Raw genomic sequence first — 15,007 nt, forward strand, 5'->3', positions numbered from 1 at the left:
GAAGCAGTGGTGTGTGCGGGTGATGGGGTAGGAAGAGGCAACCTCCAGCTCTCTCCAGTGCCAAAGTGTGGTTGGATTATGATGGTGTTGGATGTGACCAAGAAGCACAGGAAAGGAGGAGGATTTAATGACTTTGCTCAAATCTTAAAAATGACTCCAACTTATACCTCGGTCTTCCAATTTCTCTTTCTGCATTTAAATGAATTTTATTAACTCAGACGTTTAGCCCAAAGGTGAATAGTGTAGAAATCCCCTCTAAAGATCATTTACGTGGCAATGTTCCATGTTGGTTTTTTACATTATCACTTAAATATGGAAATATTCAGCTTTGTCTCTTGAAATGATTGGGCTTTATGGATTTAGGTTGGCATGTTCTGAAATAGCATGTGTCAATGGCCAGAAAAATAGGAAAGCTGACATTGAGAAGAATTCTGAAGTGAGGTCCCAGCCTCTGGGAAACAGTGAAATATTTAATTGTCAGTGTCAGCCATGAATATAGGAAGAGAACCAGCCTGCTTTGAATGTTCTGAGGGCTTCAGTACATTTGGCTGAGACGGACACTTAGCGCTCAGGAAGTGTCCATTGTCCACAGCCTTTCACTCACTTTCTCAACAGTGACACTGCTGAGGGGCCAACCCCAGAGGCTCACTCTCATTGCCTGGTGAAATCCCTCACCTGTACTGGGGGCTGAGAAGAAGCTAAAATCACAAATTCAGAGATCTGAAAGAAGATGAGTGAGACATGGTAGTGCTGATAGCCAGAGAGGACAATGGCTTAGGGTCTTCACCTAATAAAAGAAATCAGTACAATTAAGCAAGATACGTGCTGGAGTCTGGAAGCGTGACTGAAGAAGAGAGATTGGGATTCTTTGATGCAGCCCTAGTGAAGGCACTCTTCTTCATAGCAGCCACTGTAGGCTAATGATCTCCATAACTGTTTAATACTTCTCTTCCCCAGCAGACCAGTGCTTGTCAAAGGGGGGCAGTTTCACCCTGCAGAAGACATCTGTCTGGAGACATGTTTAGTTGTCACAACTAGAGAGGGCAGTGGCGCTGGCATCTAGTCAGGGATGCTGCTGAATGCACAGGGCACCCTCACACAAAGAATTATCCCACCCCAAATGTCCGCAGTGCCAGGGTGGAGAGACCCTGCATGGGTCTTAAAGCCCCATCTGTCTTGCTCAGCATTTTATCCCCAGCACCTGGTTGGGAGCCTGGCACAAAACAAGGCTCTCAGCAGGCATCCACTGAATACAGGTGAGACAAGCCTGCCCTCCTTTCAGCCTGTTCGCCCAAGTCATTCCTTTTATGCCAGCAGGCTCTCTCAACCCTGAGCATATTCATTGCACAGGGCTGATCATTCCCTCTACTTGTATGTCACTGACCCTATTTTTGAGCTGCAGATAATGTCTGATCAGAGTGAGGTTACGTTTTTTTCTCTCATTTTTCTGCCATATCTATGCCAAAATTGACATATCTGTGGTTTTGTATCTACCTTCTTAAGGAATGAAATAAAAGGGTAGCTATTTTCCTTTGCTTATACCACCTAGTATTTTGGTGTAGAATGATGAGTTATATTGCATGATAGTCTTAGAAGCAGTGATCATTAGATTTATTTTCAAGGATATCCAGTACTGAATGTATGTATGAGTGATAGAGGAGGGGGCAGATTCCAACATAATAAGCCTTTTAATGCAGTCTGACCATCTTTTACACTGTATAGGGAATGTTTATCTTTTTAAAGAGATATTTCTGGAAGGCTCTGGAAGTTCCTGCAGAGAACTGGCTCAGTGGGGTTGTACTAGGTCATCAGAGGAGGAAGTTGAACTCTAGAGCGCCCCTTTCATCCCCCTTTCTAACAAAGCAACTTCTTGAACTAGGAAGCCTGCATTGTTTCATAGTTGCAGAGTTGCCTGGTCCAGGCCTGTATAAATTTGTGAAGCATTAGAGGATGGTGTATGTGCAGTCCAGCTTGGCCTGGAGCAAACTTGCAGTTCAGTGGCAGGATGAGAGCTGAGCACATTGAGTATGCTAACCCTTTCTCTAGGTGTCTTTCCCCAATAAGCCCATTTCATATACACACTGTGGCTCCCTTAGAAACTCACATGCAACCTTCTCACCAGATAGAGGAGCAATTCAGTTGAGCATTTCTAGGCGTTGACCTAGTCACAGGCTATTTATCATATTCCAAATGATTTCTCTGTTTCACATGACTTAAAACTCAGGAGCAGGTAGAAGAAGAGTTAATACTCATGAGTGTGCGTGTAGAGGAGAATGAAACGTACATGTTTATACGATCGCATCTTCTTGTCTCTGCTTCTGTCAGCGTTTTTTTAAACCAGAAGGAAGTTTTCAGTCTATACTGTGAAACCCTAAGAAATAGCCTGGTGTCTTGTTTTTGAGGGTACAGCTCATTACCTCACACAGTAAACTCTTTTTGAGGACTGTTGAGATTGATTTGCTTCTCCTGAGTTACTGGTTTGTAAATGAATATGTAACTGATAGGTTTCCTTTGAGAGTTGAGAATTGCTTTGCTAGAGCTAATCTGTTGCCCACCCATATACAGCAGGGGTTTTGAAGTTCTTGGTGGCCTCAGTCCTGATTTCAGAACATCCTTATTTTTCCTGTAAGTTTCCCATCTACTTTAAATGTATCATCAATGTTATATGTACCTATTTAAAATGTCTGGAAATGTTTTGGGGGAAAGGTAGGGGTATAAATAAATACTTGTAGTATAATAGGCCCTCAAAAACCAGTTTCACTGGGTTCTTTTTTTCTCCCTTTCCAGATTGAGATGCTTCCAGATGGGCTGTTTCAGTGCAAAAAGCTGCAGTGTTTACTCTTGGGGAAAAATAGCCTGATGAGCTTGTCACCTCACGTGGGTGAGCTGTCGAACCTTACTCATCTGGAGCTCATCGGTAATTACCTGGAAACACTTCCTCCTGAACTGGAAGGGTGTCAGTCCCTAAAACGGAGCTGTCTGATTGTCGAGGAGAATTTGCTCAATACTCTTCCTCCCCCTGTAACAGAACGTTTGCAAACATGCCTGGATAAATGTTGACCTAAAGAGAGAATAATTTTTAAAAGTACATTCCAGGGCTTTAAATGAGAACTAAAATTTCCTAAGTTATAAAGATGAACAATGGATAATTATCACTAACTATAACCAAATGTCTTATTATAATAAGGCAACTCAGTGTCTAAATTAAACAGGTAAAAAGTATTAACACTGAAACAAAGTTTTGTGAATAATTGATCTTTAACTTATGGAGATATGAGAAGTGTACACTTGGAGGGTAGAATGGGGCCATGAAATTATTGAATCTCTACACTGCAGTTTTTATCTTTTGAAGATGAGATATAACTTACTTGCATACTTGTTTTAACTGACTTCCTGTTTTGATATTTATCACCTAGGCCATAAACTCATCAACATAAATTCCCTTGAGGTACACTCAGCACTGTCTTTGATTTATGTTCTTAAATACTTTTAGGCAGGATGCATTGGGCTTGGCAGAGTTCCTCCTTGGCTTAATTTTTACTTCCTGCCCCAGCTTGTTTGAGTCTTCCTTCATCTGGTTTTCTCTTAACAACAGTGATGAACCCTGAGAAAGTGCCTGCCTGTGGCCTTTGCACAGAACAGGAGCAGGGTATTTAGGACAAGTCATCCTCTGGCCATCCTGAAATTTTAATGTATCCTCTGCAATTTCTTCTTGTATCTCATCAGAGCCTTTTTTATTTGCTACTAATTTTTATATCAAATGTAAAACATAAATATTTTATATTGTGTAATCTTGGATGCAGAATCTGTGAGAATAGTTTTTGTAAGGTACAGAGAACACATCCTTTTCTTTAAGCACTTACTATTAATATACACGGTTTCGGCTGCTTACGAGTCTCACGTTTGTGCGCACTTGGCTCCAAAATGTTTTTGTAGTCTGCAGCTAATTATTTCTGGATAACAAAAGCCTTGTGTTTCATGCCCTAAAATATTTGGGGGTTTCCTTCCAAGAGGATGGCCACATCATCTACCTCTCTCTTCCCTAGTTGCTGTGCTATTGTACGGGTAACCATTCTTAATTACTTCGAAAACTGTGATGGAGGGGAGAGGTACAGATTTGGATCTATAAAACTGATTTTCAAACACTCTGTAGAAATTAAGTAAAAGTTAAACAAAATGCTGTGTTCTCCATCTGCATGATCTCTAGATAGGACTGTAATGTGAAACATTCAGCCTCTATTCATTGTTTAATATGAGTTCTCAAAGCTCACAAAGAAATAGATTTAATTAACTGAAATTCATCTCATGTCTTTGTCTGACTTTTCTGGAATACATTTTGCTCTTTTTTTTCAATAAAGAGTTTTGTGTTGGGCTTTTTATTATCATGCGTATTGTAAAATGAATAAAGCCGACTGACTCATTTTGGGGAAATGTACATTTTCGATGTGTTTTTCTCTGTGTCTAGGCATTGTGATGCCATTTCAAACTATGAAATAATCTATTAACTGCACCTCGACAAAACTGGAAAACACTATGGGTAAAGAGTACTGTAAACATGGAATTGTGATGTATGGTATGTTTTTTCCCTTGCTTTGTCCCTTCCAGAAGGATGAAAATGAGTTTTTGAAGTATGGCCAAATGTAGCTTCCCTCACCTGCCACATACCTTTGAGCTGACATTCAGAGAAAAGAACGGTTCACATCAAATAAAATTTGAGTAATAGCTATAAAAAACATAAAACACCAAAAGCTGCCTAAAACACTGCTGTTTATTCTGAATGAGAAGGAACAATGTAAAAATGCAATTCCTACCAAAACTTGCCTTTAGTCAGAACATTCAAGCTCTCAGGGACCCAGGCATAACTGATGAAACTTTCTTCTAGACTTCAGAAAACAGATTCTGACTCTATCTAGGTTTTTTTGTTATTTTCAATCTTTTAATGTGAGATCATTGTCATTTTAATGTTTCCCATCTGTGTTGCACAGTAGAATTGTCGTGTGTACCAGTTCCAGTGTTGGATAGGATTATCTTATGTTTGGAACATGAATATGATAGATGGAAATATGTTCATTTTGGGTCATATAATTACTCATAATGTGTGTGAAAAATCCTATCCCTTTTGATAAGGAAAAGTTTTCAAAACAAATTTCAGATTTACTACCATTCCCCTGGGGTTTCCCAGGTGGCACAGTGGTAAAGAATCGCCTGTCAGTGCAGGAGCCGTGGGTTCGATCCCTGGGTTGGGAAACTCTCCTGGAGGAGAAGAATGGCAACCCACTCCAGTATTCTTGCCTGGAGAAGCCCATGACAGAGGAACCTAACAGGCTACAGTCCATAGGGTCGCAAAAAGTCAGACATAACCGAGCGGCTAAGCACGCACACACCATTCCCCTGACAGTCTATAGCCCCTCCAGGCTAGTCACCAGGTTCTGTTCACCTGCAAAAGGCACTAGCTAAATCTTATCACCTGTCTACATTTCTGGAAGCAAGTTACTATCATAATGAGTTTTGTAAGCTGCTTTCCAAACACAAGAATGTAGTTACTAGTGCAAGCTCCTTTCAAGCTGACATTTTTATTTCAATCCCACACACCAGTGTTAGGTAGCTTTGGGAATGATGTAACACAGATGTTATGAACTCTGACACCACCACTTAACATGCAAAACTGTGGTGTTTGCCAACTTTATGCTATATTGGAGCAGATCTTCATTTTGGAAGAGGATTTTCAAAGAAGCAAATGAAGTTTATTCAATTATAATTGTGAGACTAATTGACACTTGCTTTCCAAGAATGTGTAGTGCATTTTCCAAAAAATAAATATGGATGTTATTCAGAACAAAGTTGACAGCTTATGCTAGACTAGATGCCTTTTATTTACGTACACACAGATACACAATGATTAGCTTGCATGCACATCCCTATGTGTACAAAATTTATTCGTTTTGAATATGTGTAATATTTTTCCAAAGTTGCAAGTGGTTGTAGGTTAATGCTAAAATATTAATTCTTTTTTATTCCTTACTTGTAATAATGGAGTGCTCTGTTCTCTTAGCTATAATATTAAAGTGAAAAAATGAAAGTGAAAGTCACTCAGTTGTGTCTGACTCTTTCCAGCCCCATGGTCTGTACAGTCCATGGAATTCTCCATGCCAGAAAACTGAAGCAAGTAGCCATTCTCTTCTCCAAGGGATCTTCCCAACCCAAGGATCAATCCAGGTCTCCCAATTGCAGGCAGATTCTTTACCAGCAGAGCCACCAGGGAAGCCCAAGAATACTTATTAAAACCAAATGATCAGACTTGGTCAGCAACCTAAGTGGTTTTGACCCTAATGTGTACATCAAGGTCCATCTCTATGGCACACAGATAAGGTGTTCTCATTCTTCATCCTTCGTCTCCATTTTCTCCTGATATCACCATGTTTCACTGTCACTTAGCAAACGTTTGTGTTAAACAGGGTAAATAGAGATGCCAAGATCTCATCGTTGTGGCATAGCTCTAGTGTATGTGCTATGGGGAGCTGTTATCTGTATAAAATTATTGTTTGATAGTGGAAATATTTGTTTCCGTTCTTCAGGTGTCTCATGATTTAAATTTTGTATGTTGAATTAAAATATTGCATAATATTGATGGGTTCAAAACCATTAAAATAATCAAACAATTATTCTGTGGGTTTAGTTTTATTTCCTTACATTTTCAATCAAATACTCTTTCCATCTTCACTTTCTTGTAACGTCCCATCCACATAAGCTATTTTGTTTTCCCTCTCTGCTCACCCACCTCCTTAAATTGATATAGTAACAGAATATATTTGTGCTAGAGAACTTGAAATACTACTGGAGCATGTATTTATTTGGGGGGAAGCCAAAGCCTATAATTATGCCTAATTGAATTGTTCTACTCAACCCAACCTTGCAGTGTTCAGAGCTGATCCAGTGATCCTTCATCCATACCAATATAACTGAGAGAATGAGAATATAACTGTAAATCCACTTTGTTTTCAGGAACTGCATATTGCATCAGAATCTATGTTTATTTCTTTCTAGAAACAAGAGGAAGTCTGGTCTGGGGAGGAGTTATTTTGTACCCTGGTTTGAATTATGAAGACATTATATACATGAAATGGCCTAAACTAATAACTGTTGCAAAATGCCCTGGATATAATAATTTCTTCAGCTGTATCTGAAATCTGAAGCAGTGAAAAGAAACTAATTTAACTGATTTCTTCCTGCCTCTGGTCCATCACTTCTACATCCACTGAGACCTATCTACTAAGTACCTTTTGGTAATGAACTACATTTTCTTCACCTTTTTAAAAATATGAACAGTTCCATCAAAACCTAAAGTATTAGCATAGAATATAAGACCCAAAGTACTGAGTTGAGGTGGCTTCCGATTGAACTGAATTCATATTTAAATTTTGCGTTTGACTTGTATAATACACTCCGGCTGAGAAAAACAATTAGGAATGCCTCCTGCATGTTACATGTTATCTCTTAACAGAGATGATGCAATTTAAAAAATTCAAAGGGGCATAGAATTAGAATGGGTGTGTTTGCACATATATGTATTGTGTATAAACCTACATATTCATGCTTAAATATTTTTCAAGCTCTTCAAATGTTTCACACTCAACAAAATAAAGGGCCAGTTCTGAGAAGAAACATTTTGTGTAGTTAGCTTCACAGGGAATCCTAGCATTTGCTACTTTGTTTTTGTCATATATTTTGAAACATGTACATAATTGGTTTTTGCTTCTGGTAATGAATTATTAGAAAATGTAAGATTTTGTTGTGAGCTGAATGCTTTTGGCCCTCAGGTTTACCATGTAAATCTGGATTTTGGTATTAAACCCCTCTGCCTGAGATTTAGTACTTTTGAGTGAACTTTATTGTTTTTAAAATAACTTTTATGTAATATACAGATTTAGTTTTTATAAACAGCAAATAAAAACAGCTTCAGTGTTGGAAGAAGTTGACTGGGCTAATCTTGCCTGTATACATTGATCCGTGCGCAAGCTCCAGGAATGAGGCCCTCCTCTTCCCAGGGTTCCCTGTGCAGTTGGGTAGTTATATTGTTCACCAAATGATAGATTTCAGATTTACGTAGTTGTCTTCCAGTTGCTAAGTTGTGTCTGACTCTTTGTGACCCCATGGACTGTAGCCCGCCAAGCTCCTCTGTCCATGGGATTTCCGAGGCAAGAATTCTAGAGTGGGTTGCCATTTCCTCCTGCAGAGGATCTTTCTGACCCAGGGATTGAACCCACGTCTCCTGTGGCTTCTGCACTGGCAGATTCTTTACCACCGAGCCACCAAGGAATGGTGGTATGACTATCATAACAGTAATATGAGTTTTTAAACTGTGCTACAAGGGCTGCAAGGCTCTGAAAACTGCTGGACTGATCCTAGAATACACTGGGAGGGTATGCAATCTGTCACTCTCCTGATTCATCTGTCCAGCAGTGTTCGTCCCTTGGGACTGGTTCACAAACCAACCCATCTCGCTCCCTTTCTTCTTCTTGGCTCCTGTTTCTCCATCTGCTGTTGGTTTAGCACTAACATTGACTAGTGGACCAGATGAAGTACAAAGTAAAAACCTAAGACAGGAGATGTTGAAGTTTAGGTAGGGAGAAGAGATGGAATTCTCTGGTAAACCAGGTACATAATAGTTTGAACTTTGGGATAGAAGACTTTCCCCTCTCTCAGTCACATACACAGAGTTTCAGGAGCACATTAGGAAGCAGATACCAAGAACTTTTCTCTGCTGAAGGGCAGAACTTGATATAGACTGAAGCAGGTTATGAAGGAAACTAGATGGCACTATTTTTCCCTGGAAATGTACTTTAAGCAAGGCTTTCTCTCACCTCTAAATGCCTTGGGAATGGGAATATGTGGAGGAGATGAAACCAGTGCCTGACCTAAGGCATCACTGCGAGGTGCTCTGGCTGAGTCCTGTCCTAACAGCCCAGAAGGCAGTCACCGGCCCCCACAATCGTGGCAACAAGGGTGACTCCGTGTTCACTCCTTTCCACTTTGCAAATCACTTTTCAAACATGCTGTGAAGGGAGCCTGGCTGTGCAGGCAGAGGCTGTGGCCATGCTGTTGAGGCCACAGCCTGATGCTCTGGAGCTGCAGCTCATGGTTGGGTTTCTGCCCCTTGTTTGGATTCTCTGAAATTCAGGTTCCTAGCTTGTTTTCTGTGTCCCTCTCATCTCTGAGATCCAGAGAAAAGCAGTTTATCCAAAGGCACAAAGCCAGAGCTTGAACTCAGCCCCATATTTACAGAAAAATATCCATATGCCAAGGAAGGATCAGAAGAAAGTCATCTTTCAACATGTGTAGTCTCTTTTTTGGAAAATATGTCTCTCTTCACCCTGTGTTGTCTCATTATGCTCCAGATGAGAGTTCTAAGTCCTGCCTCCTAAATACCAGTGCTTCTATAGAACAGCCTTTTCAGATTACTTCTTATATAGCAAATACCTTACATTTTGTGTGCCTTTTTACACAGGCCTGTTGTTGGTTTGTGTAGGGCTTCAGGCACATCATTTTTTTGCTCTCTGCCTCCCTCTGCCGCTGAGAAGGGAATAAATCAAATAGAAGCTTGCCTGCTTCCTGTTTCTTCCCCTTTTATTCAGTTTCCCCTTGCCTGCCTTCTGAGGGAAGATCTTTAGAATTCAGTGGCCCTCACTTAATCTCAGAGACTCCATCTCCAATGAGATGCACGTAGAAAGCCCTATGCGATGCCCAGCACCAGGATCAGACAGAACATGTTGGGTGCCTGGGCAGGAAACAATTCAGCAACCTTGAAACGTGCTTTGAATGTTCATTTATTAGGTATTTGGTAAAGATGGGGGAGCTGGTTTTCTACTAGTAAAAATCATGAAGCTTAAATAGGCTAATTATTTCCTTCTCCAAAAGCAATACTCACAAAAAAGTGAGGTAGAGCTTAAAGATGACTGAGCAGAGAGAGGTGGGGATTGGGGAGACAGTGTAAATAAGTAAGTCCTCATAGTATTTTTATCAAACACCCCAACAGACAGTCTCTTCTCCCAGGCCTCACAAGCAGGCCCATCACCTGCCAGGTCTCCCCTCTCTTTTTCCCTCCCAGAGCATCCTTCTCTTTTGGCTCTACTCTTTCCCTTCCCAGATTTCAGGTGCTACACCCTTCAGTATCTCTGTCTCTGACTGGACCGTTTAGCATTGTCCTAACCACATATTCCAAGCTTACATAAATCACCCTTTACTAAATCCCAACTTTGAGAGTATTAAATACCCATCATTTCAAGGGAGATGTTTTACTTTGTATTCATCAAAATAAATGTCTTTGAAATCACAGTGTCCAGAGGAATATGACTGTCAGCTGGTTCGTTGTGCTTGCAACCCTAGGAACTGGAGGCAAATGGGATTATACTAGGGACAGAATGGTTTCCCAGGTTCCTCAGGTTGTAGGTTTACCAGAAGAGGAGTAATAGATTTGGACCATTGAATACAACATGCTGAATAAAATAGGATGCATTTGGGAAAAAAAAAAAAAAAAGTCTTTCAGTTATCAGGATTCTCCCTTCCTACAAAGTGGTTTCCTGTCACAATTTCAGGTTCCAAATGATAGACTTATTCATTTTGCTGGATGGAAGTAGGACCAATTTGCAATCCTTAGTCTGGTAACCTAACAAATTGCATATGAAAACCCAAGTTAATTGGTCCTGACCTATTATCATTTATTCCAATAATATTTGGTGTTCTTTGTAAGTTAGTACCGAGGCAAATGTTGGAACATTGGGGGGACCAAATGCCACCTGTCTGAAGGGAGTTTCCCTCTAGTCTTTCCTTAAACTGGGTTAGGATTCACATCCTTGTCTTATGTGCCTATGTCTTAACGTGCTTCTATGGCATGTCCTAAAAAAACGCCACAGGTCATTTTGGGTTTGAGAAAAGGGCGGTTCTGTCACCCTTTCCATAATAGACTGAACCAGTCTTGGGTAACTGCTCTGTGAAAAAGGAAATACAGAAGAAGAAGAGGCCAAGTGAAAAAGCATTGATTCAATCTGCATTCTGAGGCCTGAGGGAAATTCACTGGCCTGGTGATTCCTGGGCAGAACAATATATTATAGACCTCATTAATGGCTTCAAACTGAGGAACGATAAAAATCTAATCATTTCATCTCTGCTCCTACAGCTTGGAGTCTGCCACCTTGGGGGAAACATCGTATTGGGATACACCAATAGCATCATTTACCTTCTGCGGATTCCCAGGTGGCAGCAGTGGTAAAGATTTCGCCTGCCAATGCAGGAGACACAGATTCGATCTCTGGGTTGGGAAGATCCCCTGGAGAAGGAAACGGCGACCTGCTCCAGTATTATTGCCTGGAAAATTCCATGGACAGAAGCCTGGCAGGCTACAGTCCATGGGTCACAAAGAGTTGGACGTGACTGAGCACGCACCTCCTGCAACTGGCCGAGTACTCTAGGTGGTTCTTCACGTGTGCTGTCGGTCCATCCAGCAACCTTATTTGGTGTGTTATTCCCAACTCACAGACAAGATAGCAAACCTAAAAATGAGAATTTCCCCAACATCTTGTGACAGTTCAGAAGAGGAATCTAGTTTAACTTACAGGTCTGCAAAGCACTTTCTACAGAGATTTAGGTAAACAGCACCCAGGATGAGCACTTCACCCTCTCACCCACCAGAGTATTTGAAGACGCACAGATCATGCTCTGCTTTTTCAGAGTTCACTAGTCTCCTTTTGGTAGCTTTTAGCCTGTTGCTTCCTTCTGTTCTATATCTATTTTAGTTTGTCTTCTCCTGAGCCAATGAGTCACTTCCTGTCCATACTATTTCCCCCATCCTCTCCTAGGATCACAGAACTTTCCAGCAGAAGAAACCATGGAGACTTTTTAGACAAAGAAAACCTAGGTGACTTGTCTAAGATCACAAGCCCACTGCCTGAGAGAGGTGGCACCGAAATCTGCATACCCCCCTGTTTGTGCTCTTCTCAGGAGCACAGGATTCTATAATAGGGGTCTCCAACCCCCAGGCCAGGAACCAGTACCCATCTGTGGCATTAGGAATCAGGCGACCCAGCAGGATGTGAGTGGTGGGCAAGTGAGTGAAGCTTCACTGTATTTACAATCACTCCCCATTGCTTTCATCCTTCTGATTCATGGGAAAATTTTCTTCCATGAAACCAGTCCCTGGTGCCAAAAAGGTTAGAGTATGCTGTGCTTGCGTCGCTTCAGTTGTGTCCAACTCTGCAATCCTAAGGACTGTATAGCCGCCAGGCTCCTCTATCCATGGGGTTCTCCAGGCAACAATACTAGAATGGGTTGCCATTCCTCCTCCAGGGGATCTTCCCATCCCCAGGATCAAACCCACCTCCTGCATTGGCAGGCAGGTTCTTTGCCACTAGTGCCACTTGGGAAGCTCCGCTAGTCTAAAACCAAAGCCCAGTGGAAGAGCCAAGACTAGCACCCAAACCTCCTCCCTAACTGCAAGTCCTGTGCCTTCTCTAACAAGCTGCGCTCATTTTAGCTATGTCCTGTATCCTGACAACACTTTCTGTGCAAAGTGCAGTGCTGGGCCCAAAGCACTTGAGACTCCTATCCCCACTTCACTTATCAGCTAGGCTCTGAAAGGAAGCCATCAATAATTAATCATTAGTGAGAACTTTTGAGTTCAATGGCCATAGACTTTATAAATGTATTTAAAATGTGTTAAGATAGGCACGGTCTCCATTTATAGAAAAGAGAAGTCAATCCAGGATGGTAAAATGACATGAGGTGACATGTTAGATTATATAGCTAGTATGTGACAGGCCCAGGTTTTGAACTGGAGACTCTGGCACCAAAGCACTGCTTTTTGTATAGTGCACACTGCCAAGATCATGTGACAAGCAAGTGATGGTGGTGTGAGAACAGCCTAGGATTTCAGCATCTGATCCAGTATTCTGTCCTTTAGACTGTGCAGACATGCTGGGAAAGGATTGATATGCACACAGATATATCCATATACACAAACACATCGCTTCAAACACCCTTTAGTATAAATACAACAATTTCATCCAAACGACTAATGTAATTTTAAACTTGTGGTTATTTTTGAAACTGCAGAGTTTTTCTTCCAATGTCCTAACCTAAACTATGAGCACACGTGCTCTCATCAGAGGAACAGAGTGCCATTCTGAGTTTCAGACCCTGTGTGAGATGATAGATAAAGACCTTATCCTGTTAAAAAAAAAAGAGTTGTCAATATTTTGATTCTTGCTTCAAGGTGCACATGGGGTTCCCAGTCAGTTTGGGTTTAATACAGAATTGCTGTTACAGTTTAACTCCCTGAGAATCTTGGTTTATTATACAGAGATGCTGGCAGACATTTTAGACTTGCAAAATGACTATCAATCACAGTTCAGGCTAAATTGATTCTAAATTCGCTCTGCTGATGTGGACTTTTGGAGAGTGCGGAGGAGGGGTAGGTGATGCTGTCCTTATTGAATTCCTGCTGTGTTCTGGATAAGGAGGTGTGTTCCTCACCCCAAGCTGGTGGTGTGTCCCCCCCGGCTCTGCATATTGGCTGCACATACCCCTAAACATGGAGAAAGCCTCACCTCAGGCTCTAAGAACCCACTTCTTGAAGCCTTGGTTCACTTGGCATTTCCAATTGGTTTCTTCAGAACACCTGCCCTTCGAGATAAGGGCATATCAGACCCACTGTGAGCTGCCCGATCAACCACCTCCAAGGCCCTTCACTCAGTGGAACTGCAGCTCCCAGATGACCTTCCACCCCAGCCACCAAGCTAAGCTCAGGAACAGAAGATGGCTTACCAAGTGACTTGGCAACATCACATTATCTGCTTTTATAGTCTTCTAGAAGATGAAAGAAATTGACCTGCCTCCCTTTTTCTTTCTGATGATGAGTCTAATTCCCCCAGCTTAGAAAAAACACCCACCAAGATTTTTTTTTTTTCCAAAATTGAAAATGAGCCAAATGGCTCAGGTGCTGCCTCAGATAATCAGCAGGGGCCCCAGCTGAGCCCCTGGCCAGAGTGGCTACAGGGAATCCCTTTCTGGGCATGAGCTGTGGCTCGGGAGTCTGGACAGGCTGAGGATGCCAGGGGCCAGCTCGTAGCGGGAGAGAATGTGGGATCCTTGTGACTTTTAGGATTTGACATTGGCCTTTGCTACTGCCATTTCCAGTGTGGTCTGTGGGTGCCTGCATGCTAAGGTCCCCATCTAATAGAGCCTAATGAAAGGGTGAGCTTAGGTGTCCCCTAGGGTGCCTTCCAACTCCAGTATTCTGATCTACGTAAGATGCTCCGTAAGTGAAGTGTTGATCAGGGTTATTATTGAGTAATTTTCCTAAGAGCTCGAGCGTGTCATACATTTAAATTTTAGCTTTATAAATGACTCATTTTTATGGCATGTGAACAAGTCTTTTATTCACTTAAGAACCTACTGCATAACAGCAGGTGAGGGAGGCTGGGATGGTTTTAAAGGGTTGCTCTGCCAAGCCTCCTATCAAGAGAACCAGATGTGTGGTGAAAAAGGAGCCATAGAGGGCAGGGCAGATAGGCACATTACCAGGAGGTCCTATGTCATCTCAGGTTACAGTTCCCTGTAAGCAGAAAAGACCTTGGGTGGCATGAGTAAAAAGGTGACATGGGAGGTACTTGACCCTCGTGGGCTTTTTTTTTTTTTTTTTTTAGATAGTGACAGGTGAAAGTCTCTCAGTTGTGTACAACTCTTTGAGACCCCATGGACTATATAGTCCATGGAATTCTCCAGGCCAGAATACTGGAGTGGGGAGCCTTTCCCTTCTCCAGGGGATCTTCCCAGCCCAGGGATCGAACCCAGGTCTCCTGCATTGCAGGCAGATTCTTTACCAGCTGAGCCACAAGGGAAGCCCCCCTCGTGGGCTTTTAACACCAAAGCATGAAATTCAAGGCTGATCCATCACCACTAATGTCCAGCCCATAGTCTAACCTGAGACCAACTGCTGCCTCCAAGCTTTCAGTTC

At 41.9% G+C, this 15,007-nt stretch overlaps 1 protein-coding gene across 6 annotated transcripts in view; it reads left to right on the forward strand.

Moving 5' to 3' along the window:
- The window catches only part of LRRC8B (leucine rich repeat containing 8 VRAC subunit B), a 77,218-nt gene extending 70,556 nt beyond the window's left edge, over positions 1–6,662 (forward strand). For all 6 annotated transcript variants that reach the window (XM_069597128.1, XM_069597147.1, XM_069597158.1 and 3 more), the window contains one exon: positions 2,788–6,662. In XM_069597128.1, the coding sequence (XP_069453229.1) occupies positions 2,788–3,060 (273 nt within the window). In that variant the 3' untranslated portion in view covers positions 3,061–6,662. The remainder of the gene's footprint in view (positions 1–2,787) is intronic.
- Positions 6,663–15,007: the final 8,345 nt, after the last annotated feature.

Source organism: Ovis canadensis, chromosome 1 (genome assembly GCF_042477335.2).
Source record: "Ovis canadensis isolate MfBH-ARS-UI-01 breed Bighorn chromosome 1, ARS-UI_OviCan_v2, whole genome shotgun sequence".
NCBI lineage: Eukaryota > Metazoa > Chordata > Mammalia > Artiodactyla > Bovidae > Ovis > Ovis canadensis.